Below are 18,545 nucleotides of genomic sequence, written 5' to 3' on the forward strand. Positions count from 1 at the left end.
CGCAACCTCTGCTCTTCATTCACTCCGCGGCACCCACACCCAGCCAAGACAAGCAAGCAGGAGAAATCCCCGACTCAGCCAGCGCCCGGGGGTGCCATCTCGCTCTGCCTCTGCGGTCCGACTCCTCTGGGGGACCTGCTGGAAGACGTGAAGAGCCAAACTTTTCTTTGAGCGTTTTCGTAGCAAGACCCGCTCCTCCTCTCCTCGCCTGAGCGCTCGGCTGCGGCTTTGGGCAGTTCCAAGACGCCGGCAGAGCCCGGCTCGCGGATCCGGATCGCAACCCTTTTCTGCGCACCTCCGGCTACCGCAGTCCTCAGGACTCCTGCGAGGCTTGAGGGGGGGTCGCCCGGCCAAGGCGCAGAAGGGAGGCTCCGGACAGCTTCCAGCCTCCTGGGGCTACGAGCGTGAGGACGCCCTCCCACCCTCCGCCCCCCCTCCACACAGCGCCCTCCTCCTGCAGTTTCTCTCCGGCCGCCAAAGTAACTTGGAGCAAAGCGGGGCGCACGGCGTGGGCCCAGCGCGGCGGAGGAACCCCGTGCAGACCGCGGGGCCGACACTGAGCCGGGCCCGGCGGGCCGGTGTATGTCTCCCCGCGGCCGCGGCGCTCAACTCCCGGTGACTGTGCAGCGCGCGCCGCCGCCTGCCCCGACCCGCGCTGCCGCCGCCCGGCCCCGCACGCACCTCCCTCTCCCGGGGTGACCGGCCTGCAGCCGCTGCCGGAGACACAGCTCCGCACCCCTTCCCCCGCCCTCGTCGCCGCCACCGCACACACGCACGCGTCTCTCTGTCTTGTGATTCTTCTCGCCTCCCGAGCCCTTCAGTGGGGGTGCGAGTTTGTCCCCCCCCCCCGCCCCAGCCCACTGCCTTCTTCTCTTCCTCCTCCTCCTCTTCCTCCCGCACTCGCCGCGCGCCTCTAGCCCCTTCATCTTATTTATTCCTATTTATTTGGCGTCCGCTCTTTTCGTCTGTCCCTCTCTCTCCCTCCCCCTGGATCCCCGCTCTCTCCCCGGAGTGGCGCGTCGGGGGCTCCGCCGCTGGCTAGGCGTGATGTTGCACGTGGAGATGTTGACGCTGCTCTTTCTGGTGCTCTGGATGTGTGTGTTCAGCCAGGACCCGGGCTCCAAAGTGGTCGCCGACCGCTACGCCGTCTACTGGAACAGCAGCAACCCCAGGTAAGGTGGCCGGGGCGGGGGCGCCGAGAGCTCCGGCTCCGCGGGCCTGGGCCGGGAGCAGGGAACACGGTGGCCAGGAGCGGCGCGCACCAGCCGCAGGCAGCGCGCGCCCTCCGAGCCTGCGTCGCCAGATGCCGCTGGCCGCCGGGCGCCGGCGGGAAGCGCTCGCTCCGCGCCGCTCTTTGTTAAGCCACAGCGGCAGGGCCGGCGGCTGCTCGCAATCCCCAGGGCTGCTTTGAGCCGCTGCCTCCGACCGAGTGCAGGGAAGACACGGGAATGGGCGGGAACCCTGGACCGGGGACACCGCTTCCCAGCCCGGGAGATTGGCCCGCACCTCCGGATCTCGGCTCAGGGCTTGGGTGCTGATAGCCTCGGGTGCGTACCGCCGAGAGGTCCTCCCTGGAGCCTGGGGGGGGGGGCGCAGGGCTGGGCCCGAGACCCTGCTAAATAACATCAAAGTTTTAAAAAATTTTTATTTAATTTTGTTTTTATTTAAACAAAATTCCTTCTTTTCCCTCCTTGCGCGCATAGAGAGCGCGCACGGGTTAGAGGGAAGTGAAGAGGGTAGGTGGGTGGGTGAGTGGAAAGCGGAAGCTTTAGGGTTTAATGTTCTTTTTAACGGCGAGATAACTGTTAGGTGACCCCCCACCCACACCCACACACCCACCTACCGCCAAGTCGGTCTAGGCCCATCACGCTTGGCCGTAGAAAGGATTCTCTCAGCTCCTGTACCCTCCTTTTACCCCCTCAATGGGCTTAAGGTGCCAGAAAGTTTGATCGAATGCCGGGTTACGTCACGAGTGCAGAGCGAGCCGCTGGAGTTGGCGAGCTGGAAGTGGGAGCCTTCGCCCCGGGGCCTGGCGCTGCGCAGCTGGAGGGACGCGAGTGGTTACTTGCGACAGTGTCTCAGCGACCCCAAAGCCTGCGGGCTCGGCGGGAGGCAGGAGTCAGGCGCCTGGGACTGCCCTAGCGCAAGCTCTGGGCCCCAGCCAACTGCAGCTACACTGTGATCCTGGACCCCGGATAGGGGAGGAGGGTCGTCCCCATTCTGGTCCAGGCTGCTCCCAAACCTTACTTTCTCCCGGGTCTGGACCCAGCAGCCGGGCCCGGGCCCTCTGGGCCCACATTGCTCTGCTTCCAGCTGTGGGCTGGTGGTATTGGTGTGTTGCTCTGGGAGGGAAGCAGTGTCGCTTGTACCTCGGATCACAGGTTTTTCTCAGGGCTGAAGTGGAAGTTGCGAGGAAAGAGGCGGGAGGCCGAGGACTGAGCCTGTGGTTGTGGTGCATCTAAAGCTCTAGGCGAGGGGGTCGACGAGCACCTCCAATTCAGCTTCCCACCAGCCCTTTCTAGCGCCTTCAGCTTTCCCTCTGTTATGAATTCAGGGGTTTTCCCGCTTGATGAGGGTCATCAGGGATGAAGAGCAGATTTCTCCAGGAACGCTCAGGATTGCCTATCCTAGGGAGAAATCCCTCCGCCCTGTTACTCCGGCCCAGTCACACCCAGGTAGACTAAAGAACTTGCCTAGCACAAGTGGAGACATCCCTGAAAGTTTGCGTTTTTAATAAAAAGGGTGTCCTGCGGGTGGGAATTAGAATGGGAAGCTGTTTCCTCTTTGACATGTCACTAGCCACTATTAGGAAAAGAGAAAGAGACGACGGTCTGCCAGAGAATATGCCTTTTATTAAAGCTGACAAGACAAATAGAGCAAGCTTTCCATTTGCGATGGTGTTAAAAGCAAGTCTAATTACGTTGCTTGGGGTAGCCACCTTTGGACTTTACTGAGCAGTATGTATGCAGCATCAGTTTATATTTTTAAACTTAAATGATTTATCCAATAAAGTAGAGCCAGTTATTTGAATTTGGGACATTTTGCTCTTGTTTGTCACTCACAAAAATTCAGTGGGATCTTTTTGTTCATTAGAAAGGTGTCTGTCTCAGTTTGTCTTAGGTTAGAGAGGAGGAAGCATCAGCTAGCCTGATCTCCCCCGCTCTTCACCTGTGAAGCTAGGCTCAGTAAGTTGCCAGGACATAGTATCTCAGTTTTAGGCTTTTGATACCGTTGTTTGGTTTAAGATTAGCAGTCTGGTTTGAGATTAGCAAATTGATTTTTGTCATAGGTCATGTTTTTTAATAGATCTGCTCTTCCTAAAGAAAACCCTTTCTCTCAGGATGCCAAGGTAGCTTTGAACCTGTTCAGTTATAATCTGTAGACTTTTGAAAGACCAAGTATAGTCTTAGTAGTCTTAAACCAGTATGCTAATTTGAAAGCTGTGAAAATACCTCACTATTTGATCATAGGCAGTTTGATGGCATCCCAAAAAAAGACTCAGGGACATTTCTCAGATCCAACATTTAATATTCTTACCGATTTATGGAGGCCTTTATCATGGTATGTTGTTGCGTTAAAACTTTCTTTGAAAAGTAGGTAGTGATATGTAGTTCTAATTCAGATTTATTCATTGAAATATATTTTTTATGCATCAGGAAAAGTCAGTTTGATGTAACCAAAAAGGACAAATACAAAATAAGTAATTTCAAAGAAAACCTAACACTTCGTTACAGAGATAGAAAACAATTTCATAGAACTTGTATGGGTTCATTTAGTATCATAGATTAAATGTGCATTTTCATCGACATTATGGTTTTGTGTTGTTAGGCCTGACTTTGGGCCTTCGATAAGATGTGTCAAGATTTTGCTAAATTAATAATGTAATAAAAAGACCCCAGCCTCTGGAAAATAAGTAGACAATATTACTTGCATCTTAAATTCATTTTTTACTTAGGAGCTTAGTGAACACATTAAATGGATAGGAACGGATAGTTTCTGTCCACAAAGTAAATGGAGTAGATTCTGCTTGAAATTGTGTTTATTTAGATTGAAATAAAATCAGATAAATCTTGGTCATCGTCATTAGACAGCTCACTCTGTACAAGTTCTTGAAGTCACTTCTGTGGCAGGTATAATTTTGTCTACTGTATGGACTATCTTTAATGACTTTGTGTTGAGGTCCTAAGTAGCTATAAGTCTGTTATTTCAGGGAAATATAAACTCATGTACTGTCCAAATGGTTCCAGTTAGAACATGTCTCCTTGCTTGTGACTCCGGGACAATGGATATTTAGCTCTTAACTGTTTCAAACTATTATTACCTGGACTTATTGAACAGTAAACAGAGTTGATTTTATGCATCGAATTGGCACAAATCTGTGAAATAGTGACTGAGAAAGAATCACTGTAAATAGGATTACTCCATCACATTTGCCAAAATGCATCCTTCACCTTCCTCAAATTTGAAGGCTGCTGGAGTTTCACCTAAAAGTGGACAATCCTCTTTTAAGGGTCGCCCTGCATTCTGAGCTGGACTGTAAGAAAATCATTTGCATGTTGAAAATCTAACTGAAAGAGTTTATTTAAGTTAAAACTATAGAAAGCTTTAAAGGAACTTTAAAAAGATAACTTACAGTAATAAAACTTTATTTGCATTCCTCCTTGGTAGCTATCCCTATACACATAGACGTGGCTTAATATTAAGAACACATTCATTAGCCTGAAGATTGCTGAAAACAGTTTGATGCTTCCAAAAAATACTCTTGTAAGCACTTGTGTATCCTGAAAAGTTGCTCTTCAGTTTCTCTATTTGCCAAAATGACTCCGGAGTAGTTAAATATATCTTCTGATTTGTATTGTAGACAAGACAGTAAAAAATTGATGGTTCCAAATATAACCGACACTCGCTCTCCTCAACCTGTGTCCTGCTAAGGTTTGAATATTATCAGCCTGAGAGTTTATTTTCTTAATATGAGTAATATCATGAAGACTTTACTGAGCACAACCAAATTGGTTTCTGTTGTTGGGTTTTTTCTTTCTTTTTGTTTTTTTTTTTTCATTTTTTTGAACTATATGAAGCATCTCAAGTAAGAGTAGTAGCTCGCCATTTAGTTGTGTCCATGTGTAGAGTTCTAGAGAGATAAGAATCGTGGTTTAGCAGTCCCGACTGCTTCCTTATGTGAGGAACCGAGGCACATAGCGAAATAGAGAAAAGTACTAATATTTTTCTAAGAATATTCCCTTGAGTACTTTTCCTTCAGAATCCAGTGGTTCATGTATGCCAGAATGCTGGCACTGTCCCTTTTCCATTGACAAATAAATGAAGTCATCAAGGTTTAGATCTAGGAACTAGTTGTGAGGAGAGAGGAAAGGTTTATTTTAATTTCCAGGGGGCTCTCTGGCTGAGTTTGTAAAGGATTTCTTTATTTTTGAAGTTCAAAAATTTTAAAGTAATATCTGTATGTTCAGAACAGAAATCTTTTTTTTTTTTAAATAAATGGCATCGTGTGAAATCTAACTCGGAGTTTCAGTGCCATATAATGTATCATTTTATTAGCTGTGTTGGAATAATTTTGTCATTTTGATATTTATATCAGAGTTATGTAAGCACTGTACATTAGACTGCTATTCTGTGATCTTACCTATGTCCATTAATAAGAGATCTGCCATCTGTACTGGCCGCTCTCCCTTCTCTCTCCTTTAAATATAGATACTTACAGAAGAAGTCTGCTTCTTGGTTTTTGGCCTGTCTCTCCTGGAATTTTACAGAGTTAAACTAGCTAGTGAGCTTATTATTTCCAAGTCATTGTGTGCGTTAGTTTGTATAGTCATACTAAACTCTGAGAAGGCGTATACTGTCTGTGTTAAGGTGACTGGCATGTCGTGATGCGTGAGGTAGCTGTATAGGATCACTCAGCATTTACAATATGAAACCAATGACATTAAACTGGGAGTGATCAAAGATACCAGGACAGTGGTTAGTAATTCACACCTTTTGTTTTGTGACTTGAGTGGTATTAACCAGGGTATTTTGTGGCTGATACAGGGTAGAGCTTTCTGCCTGTGAAAACAGGCGGGTTTAGATGGAACCCTTAGCTATTTGGGGCAAATTAACTTCCTGGATTTTCTGCTGTTTAATCTTGCAAAATACAGGCATTTCATTGCAGTCTCCCCACTGGCCTGGTTTCCTGTTGGACAGCGACCGATAAAGATGGCACCTCCCTTCTCTCCTGTTGCCATGAACTGAGCATGCTACCAGCTTCACGCTGGGCCAGGAAAGTGAATGAATACAATTAGTCCTTCAGGAGTCCTGGACTTTGCTAGCTTGGGAAAAGAAGATGCCAAAATAACCTAAGGGGGGGACATAAAAATATATTTAAAAAAACAAGTTTTATGTATATAGCAATGTTTGATACATTGCTTATTTTTCAATAGAAACAATTTGCTTAATTTTTGAAGAAGATTCCATTCTATGTCTTTTTTCTGATTGTTGTGAATAACCCCTGAAACTATAAGGGTTCCAAGAGGTATGATTCCCTCAGTAATGAACCACTCTGTGGTGATTCAGTCCATATTATTGATTTTTTTCATAAGTAGTACATAAACTATTAAAATAACAGCATAACTTCAATATCCGTGCTGTAACTGGAGCCTGTGTCCCCCAACCACAGTGGGAACGCAGTCCTTGCCCCTCGCCCAGGACAACTCATTCAGATCAGTCTTCTGAACAGAGGGGGAAAAAATTGTCCTTTGATGAGTTTTGACAAATAACACCTTCATATTCAGGCGTAAAAGCTTCAAAGAGAAGCATGAGCAATGAGATATTAATACTCAACTTTTAATAATTTGTCTTACCATAGTGGTCTTTGCCAAATGCCAATAAATTATTGTCTCTCTGAAGGGCCTGATTTATATTTTTCCATTTATATGTTAGTCTGCTTCTCAACCCATGTCCTGAGATGTTTTGTAGAAAAGTTTCTTGTGATTAATGTGAATCTCCAGTGTTTCTGAATAGGATATTACTCAGTACTAAGAAATCTGCTTTTTCCCTCTCTTATATTTGCTTGCATTTTACGTTTTCAAAATGTAGTCAGTCATGAGCAAGTCAGCACAGTGACACGGAACCACTTAGTTTAAAAGTAAACATTAATAATGAAAACTTTCTCTACTGAAACTGTCATGCATACTTCTTATTGAAGGGCAGTCCAGTGTTTTGGTCTTCTTGATGGTCTATAGCTCTGACTGTGACTGTGCTCTCTCTGAAGGATGACAGTGAAGCTTCCAAAAATCTGTGCACCGACCATTTGCTCACAAAAAATTTGTATGAATGCAAACTCTTGATTTTTGAGCTTTCTGGATCTAGTTTCCAAACAGTGAACCATATGTTTTAACAAAACAGTACTTTAAAATATTGGAAGTCAGCTCCTGCTGAAGTTACCTAGTTGAAGCTAGTCTGTAGCACACTGTAACTATGGCTCACTCAGCTTTCATTCAGGTGGATTCTATCATTTTCAATAAGGAAAAATAAACCTTTGTCATCTTTAGACACATCCTTCAAACAACTGACAGTTGACAGGTTGAAGAAAATGTTACTGCCAGGTCTTATTTTCCACTCAAGTGAGGAATAAAAATAGGTTTAGATGATTTATTAAAAAATGTGTTTAAAAGTTACTTTAAAATGGAGGGAAATATTTTTAATTTTTATATGGAAGTCATAAAATTAATCTGAGCTTACTTCAGGGAAGGTCAGGGAAGTGTGTTTCAAGGAGAAATTCTGAACAGTTAATTTCCTATGCTTTTACCCTTAAGAAGTCAAATGTAGTTGAATTGATTGTGTATTGCAGGGTGATTTTATATCGGATCCAAAAGAGATGTGAATTGATATTATTCCTGTTGTGACTTAGCCAGTGGCCTGGTTTTCATGACTGGTGACCATGATTTGGTGTGAAATAGGAGTGAGAACTTACCCATTTGTGGGGTATCTGTGCCTTCACGCACATGAGTGTAGGCATTGGACAGTTGTGCTATTCGCACACAAAGATTGGACCATTTTGAGCAATGTCTTTGTTATTAATACTTTTAAATATCTGTACAGGGTAGCTGATGCATTCCCAGGCAGAAGCCTATGAACACAGGGGATTAGGATAAAACCGAAGTCGTATTTCTGCATTTAGAAAAGCTGATTTGGGATTCCAGCATCTTCCTTTTCTTCCCCCCTTCTCAAAGCAGCCATCTTGTTTTTGAGTCCGATTTTATTTCTCTTGTGAAAATTGTCTGGAAATGAATGTGGACAGGAACGGACTAAACCGCCAAGTACGGTGGGACTCTAAGCTAAGGGACTACCTTATTTGCAAAGTCACAAACATGTTGTCTCTGCGTTTAGATGACAAAAGTGTGTTTTAGATAGTGTTGCCATACTTAGCTGACGTGTAGTGTATTTTAATGTTAAATGCTAGGCTGTACCATGTTTCCATAGATACTTCTCCCTTTAAGCTTACAATCATTGCTAATGCCCCTGCTGTCACCCCATCCTCTACCGTTTTGTTCTGCTGACCCAACTAAGTAGTTCTTCCTATTGTTTTCCCTTCCCCCTGTCCGCCTAGCAAACATACACATAATTGCATGTGTTACCAGGTGTCTTTATGCAGTAAGAGACTGGGATAAAACTATAGATGCCTCCCCAAATAAAACATTTATATGCCTTGAGAAGCATGATGTGATGTCAGAGCCCAAGTGCCCCTTTAAACACAGCTTCTCGCCTTTTTTTTTTTCTTAAAAAGCTGTTTTTTTTTTTTTTTTGAGGATACTAAAAGAGAATTATTTCAGAGGTGACACACATTTGTTGCTGAAACTCGTGAGATCCTACTAGCTGAGAGTGTGCTGTGTTTTCTACCATGCTCTGTATTTCTGGGTACATTTAGAAGAACATGTGGCCTAGTAAACTTTACCAAAAGTTTACACTACACTTCTTGCTGCTGCATCTGTTTGATGATGTCTGGGAACATCATTATCATGTATTTCAGTAAAAGCAAAGCTTTCCTAAGATTCATTTCTAAAGTAGCCTCGCTCAGTCTGCCTAATTTAAGCTGGGTGCTGATGAGCCCTCTGCCTGCTTCAGATTATATGCGCAGTAGAAGAGGGGTTGCATGGTTATAGAGTTAGGGTAAAGTTGGTAAATAAGCTTCATGTTTAAAGAGCAGATAGGCATCTCGTGTCTAAACTCAAGGTCTGAGTTGGCAGAGACTTTGCACCAGAAAGCTTGCCTCTGAGGTCCGTTGTCTGAGGTCTGTTGTCTGCTTTCTTTAGAATGCTAGAGATTTAAATAACTAAGTGTTCACAGTGACCTTTTAGTTTTAAATGAACTAACAAGTACCTTTTTTTTTGTTTTTTTTTTTCATGTTTCCAAGCTGTCAGAGTTTCCATTTTAAGTTTTATTAGTGACTTATTTATATAGGTTAAAACCTATAATTAACAATTAGCTCTTGCCCCTTACTATGCAAACATGTAGGATGAAAGCCTTTCCCTATAGAAAATGTGGTCTTGTGGTTTGAGTAAAATTAAGGAATGGTTTAGCGAAGCCATTAATTGCAGTACAAATTGTTACTCAGGTTTTGATCACGGGGAGGACATGATACTTGATGTTTCTGAGATGCCAGGGGGATTAGCATTTGGTTGCATTTCCTGAGCTTAGTATCCAGGAGACTTAACCTTCTGAGTGAAGTTTTATAGTGTTTAATTTAATGGGGACAGGTGAGAATGGGCAGAAAGGCCAAAGTAGCTCTCAATATGTGGAAACTGTCTTTTGTATTTAACAATTAGGTTAAACAGAGTGGTAGCAAATGAGCCTGGCCCTCCTTCTATTGTTTCAGAGCAAGAAAATGCAGACAGATGTCGGAATGTGGAAGCAGTGACCTCTGACTTGCACAGCATGGCAACTGCCCTGGCACATAAGTGTCCTGAGCCACCATCGTAGCACGACACTCTTTTGAAGAGAGTGACACTTTGGGATGCAGACCCTGAGGCTGATTCTGTAGCAGTGTGAGGCTTTTTCCAAAGCCTTCCCAACTTCAGTTGAAGCACCTCCCCCTGCCCCCCACCCCTTGATGAGAAATGTTTCTCTGGTTCAGAGCTTGGTGACTTCTGGATGTGTTCTCCACATATCCAGTTGGGGTAGTTGCTATAAATCTTTGCTTCCAAATAATTTTACTCATCCAGTTGGAATCATGCAGACGGCTAAAGGAGGCTCAGACATACTTTCTGCTGCGGCCGAGCACTTGCCTGCTTTATTTAGCAAATACTTTTTTTTTTTTTTAAAGATAGATGAAAGAGGTAGCTTTGTTAAAGGCCTTTTCTTTTAGTTCCAGGTCTGCAATCTCGCCAGTAACCTCCGGGTTCAGACAGACCATGAATGCTTTAGATACTGTGGCATCCAGTGTTTTCTTCATATATTTGTTTACTGTTAGTGCTTCAATAAACTTTTATGCCTATTTCTGTAGTGTTCTGGCAGGGGCTCCATTTATTAGCAGTTAGTGACCCAGCACTAAAAAGGGGTGCAGTTCAAAAAGTGGTGCTTCTGACAGGGTTTTGTGTCAAACCAGAGAGAATAATAGTGGAATGAAAGCTGCCAAAACGTGTCTCCCAATTACTAATTAATCAGCCCAGAGAGGACCTCAGTGCAGGATCACATGTCCACCATGACAGCAAGTTGGGGATGTTTCATCTAAATACCATATGAAAGACGTTACAGTTAGCCACCCCAGGAAGCACAGCACCCAGCTAGGAGACACAAATGTTAATTGTTTATAAACTCTGTGAAAGGGGAGACCAAACAACAATTCAAAACTGATTCTCTGTACTCGTCACTGTTGTTATCAAAACATGAAGCTATTCTAAAGAGTATTTTCCTTATTAATAAGCAATGCCCTTATTCTTATTAATATTTTAGTGCAAGTATTATGCTATTCTTGGTTTCAGTGTTGGTGAAGCACCGTGCACATACTTTATTGTTGGGAGCCGTGGGTCCGTTTTTAAACTTTCTGCCCTCCATACTTTCTGCCAGTCATCCATCTATATTTTCGAGATTACTGTAACTGGAGGATGAACCCCACTTCCCCACACATTAAAATGTGTATGTAGAGACACTCTGCTTCTTTTCCAGCCCTGTTTCCTCTATAGTTGCTGGGCCCGTAATTAAATGCCTGTTATTAATGTATCTTTTTCTATAGCGTTTACAACATATAAAGGAAAAGTTCTTGGGTAGCACTATAGCTGTCAGGGGAACAATGAAAACTAATTACACACTCAGCCATCACCGCTGTCAACTGTCCTCTTGGGAAGACAATAACATGACCTGTGTGTGTGTGTGTGTGTGTGATCTGTATATATACACATAAGGTCAGATATACCTTGTGCTTCATTTTTGAGCTATGCATGGTCTGAATTTGAATAAACCACTGACAACAAAATGTACATTTGCTATCTAATTTGGCTAATTAGGTTCTTTGGTGGGGGCACCACCCCCTTAGTGCCCTTTCTTCATAATGTAGATGGAATCAGTCAATGCCTCTGAATTGTCTCATTAATTTAAATATTATTTGGGCATGGTCTTACAATCAATGCACACATGTTGTTAATTATCTAATTATTTTGTGAAAACTCTTATTTCCTTACTTTGGATGTTTGTGTCAATATCTGGATGATCAAGAACTAATCAATTTATTCCATATAGCTTGTTGGAGCTGTTTCATGGTCCCGGTCAGTCACTCTTAGATGTAATTAAGAAAGAAAATAAAGCAACTAATAATAATTATTAGTTATATTATATTATTATATTATTATATAATATTATTATATTATATCATTAATAATAATAATAATTTTCTTCCAAACCTCCACAGCTTTAGTGTATTTGGGAACAAGCCTTTGAAGTAGGTAAATAACACGGTGCTTCAGAGTCAGTTCTGAGTTACAGTTACTTCTCAGTCCACTTGTGCTCTGACCCTGCACAGAATCAAACTGTGTCTTACATAAATATTTTACATTGACACTTTTCCGTTTTGGGTGAATTCTCTCTATTTGAAGAGAATCTGTTTCTTGTATCTCATACTAGAGAATGGGGGAAATTCAGGAATTTTATATTGATTTGACAATATTTTAAAACAAATAAACAAGCAAAAATTTCACATTAGAGAAGTGTTATAGGTATTAGTAATAATATATTCATGTGTTAGAAACTTAGACGTTACGATTGATAAAATATTTATTGAGTGGCACCGTGTGTAAAAGCACTGAGAAGTGTACCCAACACTCGGAGGGAGGCAGGCAGCCTCTGTGCTCATGAGCAATCCAAGGGTTTGGTTCAGAGTTAAGGACTTTGCGGCTCTAATGACAGTACAGACTGGATAGTATTATAAGGAATCTCTTCATCATTTCACCTGACAGGTGTCTACTGTGGGCCAGGTGTTGTTCTCGGAGTTGGCAATGTAGCACTGCCAGCCACTAGAAAGTGTTTATTTAGTGCCTTCTAGGTCCCTTTGTCTCCCCTGAGGTGCGTACTGAGCTCTTGGGGAATCTTGTTGAACTGCACATTTTAATTCAGTAGAGCTTGGTAGGGGCCCAGTGCCTCGTACTTCTGACAAGTTTCCAGGGGAAACTGTGGTAAACATTGTTGTGAGTTCCCTGGTTGTGAGCATGGGTGCTCCGTGGACATTCAGTGGAAGAGATTCTTTCTCTGGCTTCTTGGAAGGACTTAGGGTAGTGTTTGTCTTGAGCTTTCTGTGTAGCCATCTCTCTGGCTTCTGAAATGGCTTCATGCTTGCATGAGTGAAAGTTATTTGTCATTTAAAAGGCCTGGAAGGCCCAGCAGTCTTCATTTCTAGACCTTTCCCTGAAGTTACAGACATATAAAATGAAATTGTACTTTGAGGTTTATGCTTCATTAAAAACATACCGCTAACAAGGTCAAAGCTGGGGATTTGGTTGTAAGTCCTCTCTATAGACAAGCCCTACTTCAGTGAGAATGTTGTCTTGGTCCAAGAAGTTTGAAGAGAATTCTGCTATAAATTTTAAGGATATTTACACACAAAGCTTCCCTGAAAGTACTGTAAGTAGTGGTTCCAGAATGACACCTCAAAAAAGCAGATTTTTTATACTTTGTAATTTAACTTCATTGTGGTCAAATGAGCCTAAAATCTTTATTTTATATTGAGCATAGAAGATGAGTGCTCACAGGGTTGTTTTTTTTTTTTTTTTTTACAATGGTTGAGTTTCCTGTGGGTGGCTTTCAGGAGCCTATACTTCCAGTCTTAAAGTCTTAAAGACTTGGGGAAAAAAAAAATCTCTCCCTGCTCTGAATTTCTACTATTCCAGTGTCCTTCGTGAGGAAAGTGTTTCTGTAGAGTCAGTCTGTAGCTCCTGTGTCCTGTCCTTGAGAGCAAGTAGTCAGTCTGTAGGTATGTTCCTGTGTCCTGTTCTTTAGAGCAGATACCTCATTTTCTTCTATCTCACAGATACCATGTGATGCTTTTATCTACAAGCTAGGAGTGGGACTGGTTGAATTTGGTTTTTGTGTCTTCTTTTGTTCATTGCTTTGTTCTCTTTCACTTGCTGTGAATACAATGTTACCATCCTAAGTGAGCCCCAAGCCTCAACCAATAGACTTGATGTTGTTATGAAAAGATAGATAAAACCTGCTATAAATCAGGTCCTTGTGAAAACAAAGCAATAGGGAATATTCCACTTAGCTGTGCTTTCATTTTAATTAACTAACTAACTAATTAATTAATTAATTTTATTATTGTTGTTGAGACAAAGTCTTATTTTATAGCTATTTTATAGCCCTGGCTGGCCTAGAACTCAATATGTAGATCAAGTTGGCCTTGAACTCACAGAGATCAGCCTGCCTCTGCCTCCCAAGTGCTGTGATTGAAGGCATACACTGCCCCTCCTGTCTTGCGCTAATTTTATAAGAGTGTTTGCCAACACTTTTTGCAGTTAATTATAAAGCAGAAGTGAATATCCTCCTTGTTAAATTCTTGATATAATGAATTTAATTAAAATTCCGGGCAGCAGTTTGTAAGAACAATGAGCATTATTAAGAATAGTAACTCAGCGTAGGGCTGTTCATTTGTAAGCGCACGGTTATGCTTCCCATGGTAGCCACGAGGCTGGTTCTCAATGGGAATGCTGAGGGGAACTCTTACTGTGTCTAAGGTTTGTAATTCTCCTAGATTAAAAATTGTGAGAAGCATCTGTTACTGCATGTGAGCTCAAGTGGCTCCGTAGAAGGACGTATGCCGTGAGTTTAGAAGACTTACATTTAGGAAGAGACTGTATTCTCTGATTAAAGTGAGGGCATTTTCATATCTCCAAGGAATGGCTTCATTCAAAACAGGAATGAATACAGTCATGTAGCCAACTGGCTTAGAGTAAAGTAGAAGATGCCCACTAGTTCTGACTAGTGTTTTGTTCCCCCATCTCAAAAAATGAAAATAAATATGTTGAATGTTTTAAAATGTGTTTCAAAGTTATTAAGTGTGTTCTGTCATCATAATAATAGATTGTAACTGAGATTTTAGGGGTGTCCCTGTATGTAGTTCGTGTACTTTTGAAATTTTGGTTTTATAGTCACAGATGTTTAGGCTAAAACCTTCTTTTTCTGAGCATTATAGAGGTAAGGGCTTAGAGAACAAGATATTTAAAAACATCTCAAGGAGCAGAGTGATGTCTAAGTGGTTAAGAGTACTGGCTGCTCTTCCAGAGGACCGGGTTCAGCTCCCAGCCCCCACATGGCAGCTCACAACCATCCATGACTATTGTTCCAACGATCTGATGCTTTCTTCTGTTATCTGTGGGTACCAAGCACTGACGTGGTCACACACACACATGCAGGAGAAACAACTCTTACACACTGCCGAACAAATAAAGCTAAAGTCATATTAAGTGGGGTTTACTAATCATCTTTTGGTATTTTTTTGTTAAATTTTTGGATCTAGTTAAGTTTCATTGCTGGTTGAGTTATAAGTTCTGCTGATAGTGGCACATATGGACCTTGATTTTTTTTTTTAATCCCAGTAAATAGATGGATACAATAAAAATAATGTCTTCCTCCTGTGAAAATCTAAAAGTATATGAGACCTTATTGCAGAAAATGGAAAGAGTCCCCATATCTCAGTAAGGCTGGGGAACAGAAGGATTATGAGTTTAAGGGGGACACGTTTACTTCATGCAAATGACTCACTTTATAAAAGTCAACATATCCTTATAAATTAAGATAAACATGTTCTTAAAGTGGGGAAGGAGGCACATGACTGTAGAGTCAGCTCTTGGGAGGCTGAGGCAGGAAATGGTGAGTTCAAAGTCAGCCTGTACTATCTAGTGACACCCTGACTTCAAACACGAAGCACTATAAACAAAAGCAACAAGCGAGTAACTGTCCTCAGAAGTGAAAACCTTACTTTCAAACATCTTGGAAGAGGTGACTTTTTAAAAGACAAATTTATCAGCATGCACTGTACCTGAAAGATGTGTGTTTTGCATCTTTTTTTTTAAAGAGTTCTCATTACAGTTTATCTTTCAATTTCTACTCTAGGAGAAATGGGAGAAAGTGGTACTTATGACATGTCTGCAAGACTCTCCTCACAGAAAGGTGTTTGGATCTCCTTTTTTTAAACTGGTCATTTATTTTTAATGTCCTCTCTCCTCTCAGTTTGTTATCTGTATTGTTTTCTCTACTTTGGGCTTCATAGGTGTAATGAGATATCTCTATCTCAAAGGAGAAATTAATGAATACCGACACCCTCCTGCAGAATGCTTGTATTTCCAATGAGGAGCTTGTTGAAACAAATCAATTCCTGTCTAGGGCTGTTCCTGAAGGCAGCCAGGCTGGCCCTGCGATCTTGGAGTTTTCTGAATCTAAGCCCTACTGCTCTGGCAGTAAATCTCTTGATATCTGTCTGCTCAAGAACTCTTACTATTGTGGCCTTAAAACTAACTTACGTATTAATTATGCACACATTAACACAGGAGCACAGATAGATCATAGCATCCAGCTGAATTTGTCAAGGAACACAGATTTAATCTGATGAAGTCTGAGTAACATCACCGCTAAAGGCCAACTTCCTTGGAGAGCTGTCTGGTAGTTATTAAAAGCAGATTTTACTTGGTGTGTTTATAGTTAGTTAGGTGAATAGCCGGTGTGTTCATTATTTGTTCTAAAGTAGCATTCGTGCACTTAAGTAATTATTTCAGAACTTCCTTTTACTCTTAGCTCTTTCCCCTCAAACAAAGAAAAGTACTTCAGAAGGGAAATTATCAATGATCTATATATGCAACATCCAGAAATGTAAGACTACTTGGTCAGTGGTCCCATGCCTACTGAGTTTATCACTAGGAACACTGAAATTGAGTGAGCAACCGCTAAGGTTGCAAGAACGGATTTCTCTTACAACACTTTAATATTTAAAAGTGTGCTCATGGGACCACCTGCCTTATATGCCTTTGTTCTCTTGTCATTACGCACTAAAGCCTTAACTTCTTGAGTTGGAAGTTATTGTCAAGACGACCAGCTTGCTATGAGTCGTTTAACTTTTTGTATTATTTTTCTTATAATTCTGATGAGCATTCAGTTGCTTCCACTCAAGCTTCTCTCTCTTTTTTAAATAAAGGATTTATTCATTTATTATTTATGCATATGTGCACATGTCTGTTTGCTTTTTATGCACATGTATGTGTGAGTCCCTGCAGAGACCAGAAGAGGGTGTCAGATCTCCCGGAGCTGGAGGTACAGGTAGTTATGAGCCGTCTAAGGTGGGTGCTGGGAAATGAAGTCTGGTCCCTGGAGGAGCAGCTACTTCACTGCTGTGCCATCTCTCCTGCCCTTCTACAAGCCCCACCCCCAAGCTTATTTTTTGTGAAAAAATAGTAAAGAAGTTTGACTTATTGACAAACTAAACATCAACATTTTAAATTCAGTTTAAAATTAGTTTAAAAAGATCAGCCAGAAATATACCCAGCTGGGCTTGCCCAGTAGTTTCTTCCCATGAAAGTGTGTTGTTATCAAGTTGAGTATATAACAATATAGCCATTGGTTAGGCTGTTGAAATAATTGGGTTGAATTATATTTTAACTATTTACTGTTTACTAATACAGTAAACAGTTTTGTAAAGATTATAGCCAGTCTAGTTAATGACTTTAGAGCGTCGTAACGAATAGGCGGTTCTGCTGTGTTCTTTGTTCATATATTTTGGAGGGAAAGGTGACTTGAATTCTTAGTGTTTTCTGTGCAAAGGCTAAATTGTGTCATCACATTTTAGATATTTAGAATTTGAAAGATGATGACTTGCCTCTCTATGAAATTGCCATAGATGATAATGGGCCAGTTGCACATGCTTCTGTGTTTATCATTGAATGGTCTGGATTCTTATTCTCTGTCCCTATGCAAGTTTTATGAAATGAGGTTATGATATGTGATTAGGTTATAAAAGTAAAACAGTTCACTTACCGATTTGGGTAGAATCATAACCATTGCCATTGGCTATGCAGACAACCCTGACTTTGTTTTTAGGTATATAGTGGAAATCTGTAAGGATCTTTTAGTAAGATTTCCTAACTTATTATGGTTTGATGCTGTGAGAATTGGCCCTGTATTATAATTTAGAAAGCATTAATTTAGCTGAGGAATTAAACATATTTATAGTTGAGTAGTTTTGCTTTCTTCAGATTATATCAACAACATTGATTCTAACTGGAGCCACTTTGTCCCCAGAAATAACGACTCTGAGATATCTTCTATTTGAATAAATACTTAGACCAATAATGTTGACAGTGTTCCCTGACTTGCTTATATCTCAATAAAACAGTTTGTTCTATTCTAAGTGTGCTGGGTGGCTGGTTACCTCCTTCTCAGTTTCATGTGTCTGTCTCCTCCTCAGAGTTTGGGGTGAATCTCCAGCACCTGACTACTTTCCCAGAATTCCTCTCTCTCTCTACTAGATGTTCCACTTTCTAATCTTGCTTCAGCTCATTGGTCAACCAGCCTTTTATTGACAGGTGATGCTTCCATTCAATACAAGAAATTATTTCCACGTGACTCCACTGTGGAGAGAAATGAACGGTGGCCAAGAACTCCCCTTGTATCTACTGCTCCATAGTAAACTACCTCCAGCTGTGGGAAAGTAGTGCATATGACTTTCTAGCTACTCTCTCTAGCATCCTAGTCAACCTTCTCTATGGCTAAAACAGGAGACATTGTTAGGAGCGTTTGGCATGGCATATGATTCATTCATGAGTCTGGTAATTACAACTTCACTTTGAGACACACTCAGATTGATTGTAGATAGTAGATCTGGGTAGAGAAACAAGTTATGGAGGATAGGTTAAGGGTGCCCAGGGTCCTGCAGTACCATTCTGGGCAGAAGAGGCAAACATTGGTAAGTAAGCTTCAGGCTGTTGTTAGGATCAGAGCTCTGCTCACAGATATACAGGAGTCACAGTAAGTGGATTTGTAGTGCAGCCTGATTTGGAGTTTTAAGACTGCAGTAATCAGTG

General features: G+C 41.9%; 1 protein-coding gene across 2 annotated transcripts in view; it reads left to right on the forward strand.

Annotated features, from left to right (window-relative positions):
• Positions 1 to 707: 707 nt before the first annotated feature.
• Positions 708 to 18,545, forward strand: part of Efna5 (ephrin A5) — a 276,111-nt gene continuing 258,273 nt past the window's right edge. For both annotated transcript variants that reach the window (XM_028755709.1, XM_028755710.1), the window contains exon 1: positions 708 to 1,172. In XM_028755709.1, the coding sequence (XP_028611542.1) occupies positions 1,048 to 1,172 (125 nt within the window). In that variant the 5' untranslated portion in view covers positions 708 to 1,047. The remainder of the gene's footprint in view (positions 1,173 to 18,545) is intronic.

This window comes from Grammomys surdaster, unplaced genomic scaffold (assembly GCF_004785775.1).
Source record: "Grammomys surdaster isolate TR1022 unplaced genomic scaffold, NIH_TR_1.0 126076, whole genome shotgun sequence".
Lineage (NCBI taxonomy): Eukaryota > Metazoa > Chordata > Mammalia > Rodentia > Muridae > Grammomys > Grammomys surdaster.